This window comes from Amblyomma americanum, chromosome 11, assembly GCF_052857255.1.
Source record: "Amblyomma americanum isolate KBUSLIRL-KWMA chromosome 11, ASM5285725v1, whole genome shotgun sequence".
Taxonomy (NCBI): Eukaryota; Metazoa; Arthropoda; class Arachnida; order Ixodida; family Ixodidae; genus Amblyomma; species Amblyomma americanum.
Genome location: NC_135507.1, coordinates 70,957,510 through 70,971,818, shown reverse-complemented (window position 1 = coordinate 70,971,818; position 14,309 = coordinate 70,957,510). Strand labels below are relative to the sequence as shown.

At 45.0% G+C, this 14,309-nt stretch overlaps 1 protein-coding gene across 1 annotated transcript; it reads left to right on the top strand.

Annotated features, from left to right (window-relative positions):
* Window positions 1-19: 19 nt before the first annotated feature.
* Window positions 20-13,422, top strand: LOC144109954 (R3H domain-containing protein 4-like). Its single transcript, XM_077642737.1, has 6 exons — window positions 20-252; window positions 2,383-2,570; window positions 6,506-6,630; window positions 8,070-8,243; window positions 9,609-9,750; window positions 10,458-13,422. The coding sequence occupies exons 1-6, from the start codon at window positions 179-181 to the stop codon at window positions 10,583-10,585; spliced, it is 831 nt and encodes a 276-aa protein (XP_077498863.1). The 5' UTR covers window positions 20-178; the 3' UTR covers window positions 10,586-13,422.
* Window positions 13,423-14,309: the final 887 nt, after the last annotated feature.

Genomic DNA, 14,309 nt, shown 5'->3' with positions numbered 1-14,309 from the left:
TGAAAATAGCAGGAAGTTTGTTTACACGCTGATTAGGGCCCGCGGAGAGCTTTCGCTGCTGTTGCAGTTAGGTAACGGTGGGCAGTCGCGCGGAGCTTGTGCTTGGGGTGCGCTGGAATAATTTGGTTTTGTTATAGTTCGAAATTGCCGCTCGTCGCACGAAAATTGTTACCGCACCATGGGAGTTATTCGAAATGGAGCGAATGTGAAGGACCCGTTCAACGGAACAGCCAGCTACGATGTCCTTGACGGGTGAGTACCGTCGGTCGCGCGATTCCACTGAGTTTCGCTGTGGTGGTCGCTGCAAGGCAGCTGTTACTAGGGCCCGCGGAGCGCGCGACTGGACACTGGTCTCGCCGGGGAGCCACATCGTGTCGATCGTTGCGACATAGTCGTTCTAGTCGTGCACCTGCGGAGGTGAAGGTCAGGACGACGCTAGCCGTGACTGTGCGCGAAGTGATGGTGCGAAAACGAGGCGTTACCTGAATAGGAGCTCGAGCGGAAAGGAATATAAATATTGCAGTGTAGCTAAACAGCGCACAGAAAGCAAGACATTGTGCACGCTATTATGCAGTACGCGAAAGCCTGCTTTTCCGAATGTTCATGTCCTGTTTGCAGCGTTCGGAATGCTGCTTACTTCCCTTTGCCGCTTGTCTTGGGAACATCCAGTGAGAACGTAAAGTCGGTTAATTCTGCAGAAAAATTGTCCCTAATTTTTTTTTTCTCGGTTGCATAGCGACGTCAGGCTAGATCTAGAGTGGTGGAAGAATTATTGCCAGCACTGATGTATTGTTTTAATTTCAACTTTTTATTTGTGAATTATTCGTAGTTCGAGCACACCTTGCAGTGTATGTTGTAGTTTATCTTCGTTAGTGATGGTTAAGTATAGTGATTGCAGGCGCGCTCTCGGCCGGTTGTTTATATGCTCATTGTGCTGGCGTTGACACCGCTGCAACAGAGCACTTGGGGCGCATATCAAACCTAGATGTCAATTTTTTTTTCGTAATCGCGGCCGTGCACAAGATGTTTTAATTAATAAAAAAGAGGGAGGACGCATGCGTGCACTGTTGCATGATCATTACAAAGAATGCAGCTGCCCCAGCGTTCGCACCGGCGAAACTACACCCCACTGCAATATGCTGAATGCTGGTGTCATTTCTTTCTGTTACAATGAATTTGACCATGAAGCAGAATTTGCATTTTGACCATGAAGCAAAACATAAAGTAATCGGCTGCTGACCCGAAAGACGCGGGTTCGATCCCGGCCGCGGCGGTCGAATTTCGATGAAGGCGAAATTCTAGAGGCCCGTGTACTGTGCGATGTCAGTGCACGTTAAAGAACCCCAGGTGGTGTAAATTTCCGGAGCCCTTCACTATATGGCATCCCTCATAGCCTGAGTCGCTTTGGGACGTTAAACCGAAAAAAAACCATACCAAAACATATAGCAACTACGTTTGCTTGTCTGGCACTCTGTACTCCGTGTGAAATAAGTAAAAGGCTTGGAGTCTAAAACGTGCTATGTCTAGGTATTCATAGTATAGTTACCTCCTCGTTCTTCAGGCCTATCTTCTGTGCTTGCATGTTGGTGCTTATCTGTTATCCAGGTAATTCTTGAGCCAGCACTGGCGAGGTGGGCTCCATGTATGTGTTAATTGTTAATCAACTACATGTTAATTGTATAAAAGGCATCACCTTGTTTCACTGTTTTTCGAAATCTGCATACGTGCATTCTGCACACAGGATAAGCACAGGTGCAAAACAGGGATAGAGTGACGATTACACTGGTGCACCTGTGCAGGTGGTCAAATGGACAGAAATGAGCAGACGCAGGAGACCGAGCATGTAAAAGTTGAAGAGCAACTGTAGGAAGCAATTTATGCTTTAATAACAACAAAGGAAGAGAGATTTCAGGCTTAGTGCCTGAATTTGGCTGTGGAATCTACATTGTCAGCCACAAGAAAAAGTCCAGTTGCGCTCATGTGAATCAGCGAAATCCAATACGGCCACCTGACCCCCTTGCCCTCTCCCTCTCGTTTTCTCTAACTTCCTCTCCCCTAAAAGTGGAGAGGATGTTTTTGCTCTCCCCACTTTGCCACCTGCCCACTGTGGCAGGTGGAAATAGAGTTAATTTGAATTATGTTCCATTGACTGAATTAATTCAATAATTCAATTAATTCAGCTAAGGTCTTACGGCTGGTGCTGTAGATTCCACGGTAGAATACAGGACTATGTAGCCGAACCAGGCATGTAGGGGTGTGCTTCAGAGGGTGCCCGGTAGACTCTATGAATCTTGCATTTCTTGCATTAAGTGGCATCAGATAAAGTGCCCTGGCTCTTTTGAACTTCATCGTTGTGCCTCCTTGTTTGGGACCCACCTACAGGTTCACCAGCCACGATGAAGGCGAGGAGCCCGCGCCACTGGATGGCCACTTGCACCAGTTGTCTGGTTTGGTGCCACGTCGGCGGGTCATGCGCCGGACAACGCCCACTGCGTGTGGCGATGTGCTTGGGCTCAGTTCACGTGGTGGGAAACACCGGTCCACCAGGAAAGGACGGCGCCTTGACAATGGTACGCGGAGCTTGTTAACCGAGAATTGTGTCGCTCAGAAGCAAACTGTTCACTGTCCCACTAGTGACTGCTGTCATCATACTGGTGTTTCTTTCTATGTGTTCACGCACTACATTCACTTTAACTGGAAGGTGGTAGAAGGATACGTGAGCTTTGGACTTGTGTCTTATGACAAAGGGGCTCTGAGGTGGAAAGCATGCAATATTTACCCAAATAAAGTGTTAATGGGCAACTGTAGAGGTTTTAGAATTCGACGAGCTTGAAGGGGCCGAAAGTGTCAAACTTGGAGGTAAAGCACACAAAGTCTTTTTGGCTAGCATTTGAAATTGGTGCATGTAATCGCAGATTGAAACTGCGATGGCTTTCAGGTTTCTCTGCAGCGCACTGTGCCGAGTGAGGGCTGCATGACGATGTTGTCTACGGTGCCAGTACATTTTGAACACAGAAGCACTCGCTTTAAAGGAAAAAAAAACACCAAAAGGCAAAGCCCACTTACTATTGTTTTGTGGCATCTGATTACGCACCGCAGGGCATGGGCTAAGGCACAGGAAATTAGAAATCTCTCTGTTCGTGTTGCCATTACCGAGCTTCTCTGCACTTTTCCGATGCTGTGAGGAGAAGCATGAGCCTTAATCGGCAATTACGTCACCATTTTCAAAGCTAGCGCAAAAATACTTTCGTGCTTTATTGACAGCTTATGTAGATTTTAATCCTTGGAATTCTTGGAATCCTTGGAATATCGCAGAATTCTCAAAAAGTGGTGCAGTTGTCCTATAAGGCTGTCATGAAGTACCATTAGATTTACATATGAAGATTCAGTGTGTGTGTTTTAGCAGTACGTTGGTGCTCAATGGCAGTATGCTGTGTGCCACAAGTGACTGAGAGAAAACTAAAGATGATTACAGTGTTCAGCAGTGTGGACCCCACATGGTAGCCGGTACTTGGCTCTTTGCAGTGCAAAACAAGCATCTACTTATGCAAAGAGTTGGTGAGCCTATGCTGGTGGAAAAGCTGATATAAAGGCTCCTGCCGAAATCGCTGCACTGATTTTCACTTTATTGCAGAACCCTTGATGGGCCGTACCTCTTGGGTATACTAGTATAAGTATGTGCAGGCTCTGGTATGCTTAAATGAATTATATTACTAATGAAGCCTATGGTGTTGTGAAACCAAGGAGCAAGGACTCGGTGCCCGCTTGCTGTGAGCATTGAAAGTGTTGCACATGCTGTTCTTTGTATTCAGGCACAGGGAACAGATGCGGAAGAGATGTATGTGGACATGAACTGCAGTGTGCAGAGGAGTTGCTTTCGCCTTCCTTGCCTCTTTGTGTGTGTTACAAATCACCTGCCACCCTGAATACTTTTCTTCCTTTCTTCTAACCCATCTGTGTCCTTTATCTTGCTCCCTTTTGCTTGCTTTGTCAGTGAGTCAACCAAGTCCAACACTTTTGAGTGCAGGCATCGGAATGTGAGGATCACCTGACCCCCTTTCGTTCTGTGTGCATGCTTTGAAGTGTGTGATAAAAAAAGGCTGAGGAAGCTGAGATAGCATGGAAGTGTGATGTTTGAAGCACTTCTTGTCTTCCCTGTGTACAAATAGAGACAGCTCAGAATTGCTGTCTGCCCTTTGTACTTGCCTGTACACTTTGAAGATGTTATTTTAGACATGTTCACTGTGGTTAGATTAGGCGCAAATTTCACTCATATGTACTTTGTTTTAGTGAGTGTCTTTGTGGAAGTATTAGATGGAAGGGTCTTGTGCCCTTTTTTTTTCACTTATAAGGCTTTGCTGCATCTTCTTAGTCAGCTACAGGAGTTCAGGTTTTCCAAATTCATATAGATTTACTTTTGGAGTTTGTTGCACTACTTGAAAATGCTCTTTTGAATACAGTAGAACCTCGGTTTAGTAAACTCGGATATAGTAAAGCGAGACTGCGGTCCCATTTTGCCTCCCATAGACGACCGTACATTTTTTTTTTTATTATAGTAAAGATTTTTTGCAAAAAAACTGCTATAGTAAAGAAAGTCTGGTCGTGGCGACGTACCTCCCGCGGAATGATGAAAAAGTGGCATGCGCAAGGCCGGCTCTTTGCGATAGCTTCACCACCAAGCTCAGAAGGTTCGAAGTAACCTTATTAAAGTCCTTGGGGCCGTGAGGCAAAGCGCGCGGCGCGTACGGGAAAAAAAAAAGTAAATCTGGCTATGAACGCAGAAAGAAGGAGACGCGGGTCCCTGAGGAAGAGAAGACAGTAAAAATGCAGTGAAGAGTAGGGAAGGGAAGAAAAGGGGCAAACGTTTGCAGCACTGCAGTGCGAAGCACAGGGAAGCGTGAGCGGTACCGCCGTGCCTCGATTGTGTTGCACGTTTAACTGTTGCCTCGTAAATGACGCTGTTGCCTCGTAAAAGACGCTGAAAATGACTCGACTCTGTCTTCATGCAACACTTTTGCTTTCACTTGAAATCAGACTTGTGTTATATTCATAGCCGCATTGTATTTGTGCAAACAGTGTACTTAAAGATTTACACAAAATCGAAAACGTGATAACATGGGATGTGATAACTGAAAATAAATAATTATCACATAAAGGGACAATAAGAGCAGGATGGCAGGTATTTGTGAGTGCTTCTTTTATCACTGTGTTTGATAAGTAGCCAATTAATTACCAGAGAACATCCTCAGAGCCATGTATTCGCCAACAACTGATATAGAAAACGCATTGGCTGGTCCGAGCCACTTTAATTTAGTAGGGTTCTGCTGTATTACTTCCTTAAAACTTTGAGAAATCAGATAACTACATCCTTTATAAGGCTCTCCATTGTTTTATGCAGTTAATAGTAATCATGCATGACAGTTGGGATGAAATAAGAGGAATCTTTAGCACAGCTGTGCATTTAATTGCTTGGCTTACTCAAAAGCTGGAGCTGCACATAACTCGCCTGTGTCCAAGTAGCAGCTTCCTCACCATTACTGCAGTCATGTGTTCTTCTCCGTGTATGTTCTGTCACCACGATGTTCATGGTACTTCTTGTAAACTTTAGAGGCAGACTGATGGTAGATAGAGACCAGGAAAGATTAAATTCTCGGCAGCTCAAACTTGCTAAGGGCAGGCGGAAAACGCTGCCGAAATTTTTGATGATAGCACTTGTCCTAGTCTGGTCTGAGATGGCGCAGGGGCAGCGATGGTGTACAGGTTGAGCATCCGCGGCTCAAGAGGACCGCGGCTCAAATCCCGTAATTCTCCACTGGGTAAAAAAAAAAAATGCCGGTGGTTTAGTTAGCTCTCGTTAAACCCGGAGTGACGCGATAGCTACAGCTGGCCGAGTGGAACTTGGTCACGTGACCAATTACGTGATCAGCCATGGCACCGTGCCGCCTGCAGCTGCTCCGCACCACGCGACCAACATTGGACAGCTTGGCAACACCGCCACAGGGTTTCGTGCCGCCACAGGGTTGCGTGCCGCCACAGGGTTGCACGCCGTCACGCTGAAGGCTCAAAATTCTACTGTAATGCAGCTATCGCTACAAAACCCTGTGTCGATGGAATTCCATGACCAGACCTGGGCTGTGGCCTGATCTTGGTGACCAGAACTGACAATGTATTCCCTCACCAGAACAGGATTTGACCACCCTGGTATAGTGCTTGGCCACAAGCTCCTATATGAACAAACCGAGGACAGGGTTAATAGGTGAGGTATGGAGAGGCCTTTGTCCTGCAGTGGGCATAGTCAGCCTGGTGATGATGATGGGCTATCCGAGTGAAACATCTTTGTGAGCCTGTGGCATGTACGATCCTTTTCCAAGTGAAATGAATCATGTCTTTGGCTCTCCCAGCGGTTGTAGGGCACACTCTGTGCCTGATGCTAATGGACTGAATTTGTGCCGAAGCTGGCTTGCAGGGGCTTTTTGACAGGATGCGTGCTCATGCGCAAATGCAGAGCGCTTCCTGCACACCCTGGCGGAGGAAGAGGAGGATGCTGGTGGACAGCTGAGCATTGACGACTTTGTGCACCGGTCGGTTTCCGCCTTCTCTCGGTTGCTAGCCGACCCGGACAACCACGAGGTGGGAGTCAATGCTTTGCTTTTAGGTTTAGTTTGCTTTAATTGAGTTTAAATAATGTACTGTTGGGGATATAGGTCTCTGGAATGCATGGAAAGTAGTCTAAGTGCGCAGCCATCATTTCTGTCACCTTATTTCACTACACTGCCACACGTCCAAGCCCATGAGTATGACTATCGCTTCTTCAGATATGGTCTTTGTAGGTCAGCTAATTAGCTGCTCACGCGACCAGCAGAGTTTTGTCCCCAGTAGTAACAATGGAAAGGGTTCTTGAGATTGGCAGAAAGAGATCTGTTCATGTTTACAGATACATGATATTGAAGTAGGGTGGTATATGTTGGGGGGGGGGGGGGGGTTTGTGTGTATGTATGGAAGTGTGCGTTGTTTGTGCTGAAAGTGGTGGTTAAGCCATTAGCTACACTTTGCAGATGTAACGCTTGCACACATCTGCGTGCAGCCACAGACACTCATGGTACACAGGTAGAGGGAGCAATTCAATAATCATGTACTTCTGATGCATTCTTAGAGTTTGATACCTGGTTATTGTATGGTATTTGTTCTCTGATGCCACTGTGGTACGAATTTTGTAATAATTTCAGCGTGAAATGAGTATTGATATTGGTGTATTTCTCAATTTCAGTTGTGTGAAAGTTCATATGAAGCTTATTTCCTCTCTGTATGCACATCTCCGTGTCCTTTGCCACTTATTGGCCCCTTGCTTTCGAAGCATGCATTCCGGAATGGACAGAGCAGTTGTGCAGATGCTACGTTAGAGCAAATACTACAAGGGAGACCTGTTGTATTCATGGAACTTCATTAGGTTTCAGTAGATATTTTTGGTGCTTGTTTCCACATTTTCGCAAGTGTGAGCTTTTAATGATTTGGTCACAGTCGCGGTTCTGCCCTGTGCAGTGTGAAAAAAAAGAAAAAAACAAAGTAACACATGCAACAGCATCGTAATTCTATGCACAGATGCTGTTTTGTTATAGCACCTTCAAATAAAAGTGCCTTTTGAGTTTGGTGCTTTTATTGAAAAGCTTACTACTGTTAGAACCCTAATGCTAGCGATGTGTCGGGATTTGAGGCCAGGAATTGAAAACACTTGGCCTTGGCATTGGCCTGTCTTTGCTATCATTGCAGGTAGAACCTTGGGGGTAAGATGTGCAGGTGTGTCTCACACCTTGACAAATACTATCGACAACAGGACAAGAAAGAAGGCGTGACATGCACCAACAACTAGCAGCTTTCTGGTTTTCACTAGAAGTGGCTAGTTCGCACTTGTGTTTTTTTTTGTTCCTGGGGGCCTGTTTCAAGACCTTGGATGTTAGACCACCTAGCCTGCCTTTCATTCACCAGTGCACCGGTGCACTTAGAGCACTACGCGTCGCCACAACATCACCATTTTGCTGGTCGTCGTTGGAGCACATCGACTCGCCACGCAGGTCTGGGACGAAGTGCTCAACTGCAGAGGACAGCTCCAACAGGAGCTTGAAGACCGGGAGCCGGATGCGGCCACTGCGGAAGGTACTGGCGGTAGCCTTCCCGTTGACGGTTGTTGCTTCCAGAGGCTCGACGCAGCCCTGCGAAGCGTGCTGCGCAAGCAGCGTGTCCCCCTGGTGAGTGGCTGCGGCATAAACAGTGGGAGTTGGGATATTGCAGGGAGTTGACTGGTCAGCAAGCAACCATGCTGTGCACACAGCTCTGAGTATACCAGTTTTGAAAGTCCCCATAGAGCCTGCCCATGTACTGAAATCAGACGTTCTGATGGGGCTAAAACTTGGAGGCTAGGGAACTGTCACAGCTCCTGTGGACAGCAAAGTAAACTGTGTACAAGTTAATACAAGTTACGTGAGATGGTTGATAACTACGCTGGTGCACGTTAAAGAGCTCTATGTGGTAAAAATTATTCTGGACCCCTCGAGAACACTGCCTCTCATAGCCCACATGAAGCTTTTGGATGTTAAATCGTACATGCTTTACAATACCATTAACTACCAGTATTTGTGGAGTTGATGACAACAAACAATGATAATTTTTATTTGCCGGTCCGAGCTGGCACCTCCATTTGCTAATTTCTGTGAAGTAGCCATAGGGAACAGCTGGTTTCGAGGCAGAGTTTGCAACTGGTATCATCAAAGATCTTTGGTTATGCACTCATACCTAGATGGAGTGGTTTGCTGAAGGGCCGTTGTTTCTGGTGCACTTTTCAATCTGGTCATCTTGAGGGCCTTTGAATTAAAGTAGTCTTCTTGGCTTATTCTTTTTCACCTGGCTGCTGCAGTAGTCTTGCAGGCAGTTTCTATTTAGTCAAACTAGAAGAAAATACCACTGTTTTTAACCATACACACTTGAACAGTTCAGTTATGTGCATAACATTGCATTTCAGGGATATATTTTGAGGAATTTGAATGTTAAGCACGGGATGTTAAATATGTAAGCATTCAATGAAATTTGTCTCATCTAATGGGTTTCACCTGAATCACAAGCAGTTTGAAATCAGAATTTGAACACTGCAAACAAAGCACAGTTACAATTGAAATGAAAAACATAGAAATCCCAAAGATATAAACATTTGAATTTAGAAAAAGCTTCTGAAGTCCATTGGTATCAGAAAAAATAAATATAAAGGAGACGGGCCGATTTAAAGGAATTCAAGCTTGCATGGAAGTAGATTTGTAGGTGTGGGGCTTTATAGTCTTCCTTAATGAACGCTTAAATGTGTTGTTTGGGCTAATTAGAACTGGCTTCCTAAATCCATGGTTGCCAGCTCATTTAGGATGTGGACATGAAACTAAAAGGCAGGACAAAGTTTAGGCCTTTGTCTCACATTGAAGCATCCTTAAAATTTGGTAGTAATTATGAATTTAGGCTCCTGAATGAAGTCGTAACAAGTATTTCCTTCTCTGAGACATCTATGCCGCCTTCCTTACTGTTGCTGATTCGCTGAGTGGGCGGTTTCTTTTGTTGTTGGGGGTATGCAGGGCACCCTGTGCCTGCTCGAGTCGCAGCTGTGCGTAAGCTTTGAGCAAGAGCCCCTGGGGGAGCAACGCTACCAGCTGGCGACGAGCTTCGAGCGCCTGCTGCTGCACGCCCTCTGCCAGTACATGAGCCTGCTCGCGCACAGTGAGTGGTGTCTGTGGTGGCTGTGACCAAAGGGCGTGCTCTCTTCTACCCTGCTTGGCCTGCACAGTGCAGCTGTTGGTGTTAGGCCACACCTGAAAGCAGTGAGAAAGCTGAGGTTTTCAGGGGTTCCATGTTCTGAAAGCATTAATGGGCACATGTCCTTTGACCGGCATCTTTACTCATCCCTTCAATGCGGCCCGTGCATTTTACATCAAATGCTTTTTTTTTCGTGGACCCCTATGGCTAGACCTCACCACTGTCTGCTTCTAGCGGCCACTGCTGGGCTGCAAATTCTCTTTACATCGTGAAAATCACACGTATGAATCATTTTACAGAAAAAAAAAATTCCACTTAAAACTCCAAATTTCTTGAAAATGAATGTCTTTTCTTCTTATTGAATTTCAACCTAGCCAGAAAAGGCCAAGTGTTCAGATTTTACTAAGGACAAAGATTAGATGGAGTTTTCTGTGTCCAATTAGTATTATTACTACATCATTAGTCTTACTTTATTACATTACGAATTATTATTACGTTACCATATAATGATATTACCAAGAACGTTTAGAAATTAGCTGCTGTTAGAGATTACTGCTTGATGAGAGCAAGAAACAAATGGAGACTAGGTATGAGCATTGTGAATAAACTTCTGCATTAAAATACCTCATAACTGGTGCAAGCCTGATTTGTTTTGTTTGTGGCGGTCACAGGCTACGATGCGGAGGGCAAGCGCTGGACCCGGGTGCGCAACGGCCAGACCGAGTTCTGCCGCCCGCCAGAGTCCCTGTCCGCTTACCTGGAGCGCCACTGGGCGCGCAGCAGTGCGGCCGCCTGCTGACTGCTTTGCGCCAGGCACTCTGGCAACCATATTTTTTCGCACAGTACACCCATGGCATTAGCCAAGCCCACCTGCTCCTGACACTATTGCAACCGTGGGTCATGTCCGTTGGTGCGACAGAACTCAAATTGTCGTATTTCTCATCACGGTGGCCGAGAGCTCTCCTGGAAGGACTAACCTTGTGTTGAAAAATTAACCGTGTATGGAAAGATGTGGCACTCCTCTACAGTCGTTCAAGGCTTGCCTTCTCGATAGTCCAGTTGGCTTTGCGTTCATGGAAGTCCAACAACATGGTTTAGACGAGGGGCTCATTACAAAGACTGTGCCGTTGCCTCATTGTTCAGCCAGGCCAAGCCAAGAAGACCTTTACTACTATATATATTTTGAGTACATGAAAATTGCTTGGGCGATAGGTCAAGATGCTTTATGTCATCTCTTATGTCATGCAGTACTTTGCACTGGACTCAGAGTAAGTCTACTCAGCTTATTCTATTTTTCTCCATGGAAGTTGAGAGATATACTCGATGGACTACTAGCCATGCAGTAAAAGATGTGTCCCTTCCCTGCGGCCAGTCATTGCTCTCACAAGCAAGATTTGATGTTCCTAACAGTCTTATTGGCTTTGTTGTCTTGAAAGTCCAACAACGTGTGGTCAGTAACTGTGGCACGTCACGAAGACTGTGCCATTGCCTCATCGTTCAGCCAGGCCTCTTGATCAAAGTAGGCCTTCACTACTGTGTACTTTTAAGCACATGAAAATTCTTTGGGTGAAGTGGTAGAACTCGTAATATGGCTTATGTTTTGCAGTAGGCAGTGCTAGATTTAGTTCAAGTACATCGCAAGTATGCAGTGTAAATCACAACAGTTTTCTGATGCGCAGAAGCATTTAAAGCAACATATTGTCTACATTCACAGTGCCTAAGGGTGCTTTAATAAGTAACTGTGGGCACTGCTAGCAAAAAACAAGCCTGATATGGTGCAGTTGGTGATTATTAGTGAATAGTTTTAGGAACTGAAAATGCATTCATATGTTACTGCTGTCTTATTCTCCTCCCTGTGGAGTTGGAACGAGTTCAGAGAGTGTGCATGTATGGTGCGCAGGTAGTTATCTTAGTTAAGGAGTAGCAGTGGGCTCAACATGAAGCACTGGTGTCTGAAACTTAGAGCCAACTCTCATTTATTTGAATCGTTTAGCCTGTTTCTGCTTCAGCTTTCATTTTTACTTTATCGATCCCTTGTGACTAATTAGTAATTAATGTTTAGACGTTTTATTGATAAAAATAACGTACTGAATCTGGCTACCTTCCTCTCTGTTTTTTTGTTGTTTGTTATCCAATGCCTAAACTTAAAGCAGCCATTCTGCATTGCCATTCATGTGTGCTTTCTCATTTCTGGCAGAACTGTTTGGTAAGCGAATTTTCACATTGACATTTGGAGAGAAGTTTCATCAGCTTGCTAGCGGCTTTCTCTTTTTTTGAATGTCGTACTGCTTAATCACCTTTAATCTCACTAAACCTTTAGACTTATCTGGTTCCATGAGAAATTCAATAACTTTGGGCAAGGCTATTTTACTTGCAGTTATAAGGTTAAAATTTAGCGAGGGCATATTTGATGGAGGGAAATCAAACGGCAGTTTAAGAAACGTGAGACAAATCGGCGGCATGAAAATGAGTAACACCAACTGTGTGTCGTTGCATTAGTTTCTCATGCAGTTGCCTTAATCCCAGCATGAGATTGCAGCGTCCAAAAGTGAGGTGGTTATAACAGTACGTTGTTATGAAACGTTGATTGGCATTGTTCATAATGAAAAATAACTTTGTGGTGGATACCATTTCACTCTTGCTTGCTTGTGTGTTTAGGTGTGTCATGTTTGATAGGTAACTTTCCTGAGTATCCATATGTGTTCCAGTGAGCGGAGGTTGATTCATTGGGGCCATGCTGCTCAACTGCCAGGTCAGTCTAGTGCCAGCGCAATGCCATGTCTTATCCAAAGATGATCTGATTCTTTTGTATAAAGCAGCACATGGAGGAAAGGGAAGTGTGACATGGTTACCCCGTGGATGTCACTGATTTTGATTTTTTGTTGCATGATGGACTTTTCCACGCAGCAACTGCCTGATTTATCATTTCAGTCTTGCCCATGCACTGTACAAATGAAAGGGAAGATTGTGTGTAGTGTGAAGTGATTGCCAAATTTTTTTTGGCATGAGCTCACCTTCTAAGTAGCCCTGTGCATGTTTTTGGGATGACATTCAGTCATTTTCACTTTGATATTCACTAAGATTGCACACTTGTAGCTTGTGTGTAGGAGTTCATGCTGATTGGCATTTTAATGGTTATGGTCACTCTGCTTTTGCTTTAAATTTGGAAACACTTTGTTAGTGGAGGATGTTTGTTTCAGATTCACCTTTTACATTTTATATATCTAGAAATCTTCATGCAGAGCATTCTCATTTGTTCATTTTGTCATGTCAGTACAGATTAAACTTAGCTCATCCGTCTAATGAAGTGTTTGCAAGGCAGCACCTCGAGCAGATTCCTTGATGGTTGTACATTGCAGAGCAGTAATATTGTACTGTTGTTACTATTGTTATAAAAGAAAAAAGGATATATAGGGCCTGTAATTTGGGTCAGGTCATAACATACAACACGGTTCTGTCTTTCATGCAAAACTGGGCAGTAGCATGCCCGGTTTTCATTTGATGGTGCTAAGTAAGAAGTATATTTGCTTGACTTGTTTTTATTTTGTTTTGTTATTGCCTTTAGATATGTTTTTGCATATTTCATTGCTCACAAACAGCAGACCTAAATAATAAAATGAACTCTGCTCAAACGTGGATGCTGTTTTGTATTGAAATAACGCAAGACAAGCGATTGGGCATTCGATTTAGGGCAAAGGAAGAGAGCATTTGGTCAAATGCTGTCCTGTTAAATCGAGGCTTACTCCCAGGCCTGGCTTTCTATTAAAGCGGTTTCAGCATGTGGGCGCGCTTGGAGTGGCGCTGAACCGAATGGGGCCATCAGCGAACGGAGTCAGATTTACTTTTAAAATCTACAGCTTTGGGCAGTACACTATACTTTGGGACAGAGCTATGCGCTGAAGTCGTGTCGTCGATTCGACCTTCAAAATATGAGAATGGGCGTTTCATTTCAAAATGAACAGTGAGCCGCTGATGCCGCAGTTTAAAAGCTGCCATATAGCGTAGAGGCTATTCGCTATCAAATTTGGCGTGCAGCGGGATGGCTCCTGCATGTCAGAGCTTTCCCAGCAGGTGCCATGTTGTGGGCAGGGTTGCAGCTGTGGAGGACGGGAAGAAATTGCCACGACGGTTACCGCCCGGCCCATTTCACATGCTGCGACTGGAACCTAAAACGTTCAGTATCGTTGCTGATGTTGCGGTGCGATTTTCAGTAAGTGCTTTCACATATGCAGTGCATACCCAGTGAATTCATTTGGAGTGGCACACAGGATTGCTTGGTGTCGCATAGGCAACCGATGGTTAAACGCAACAGTAATTCGCAACACAGAATGTGTTGATGTTATAATCGTGCATACTTTGAGATGCAAGGCAATATTCATATCATTAGAGTAAACAGATCTACTTCTGCTGCAGCCAGTCCTTCACGTGACAGCACATCGCACGACATCACAGCGTCGATGGCGGTCTGCACTTGTCAGTCGCAAATTGAGCGTACCGCCGCTATGATTGAATTCCAACTGAAC

What these genes read in the sequence shown, in the direction of transcription:
- LOC144109954 (XM_077642737.1), top strand. Translation starts at nt 179, where the DNA reads ATGGGAGTTATTCGAAATGGAGCGAATGTGAAGGACCCGTTCAACGGA. An exon ending in AGCTACGATGTCCTTGACGG is followed by an intron (nt 253 to 2,382) that starts GTGAGTACCGTC and finishes ACCCACCTACAG; the next exon opens with GTTCACCAGCCACGATGAAG. An exon ending in CCGACCCGGACAACCACGAG is followed by an intron (nt 6,631 to 8,069) that starts GTGGGAGTCAAT and finishes CTCGCCACGCAG; the next exon opens with GTCTGGGACGAAGTGCTCAA.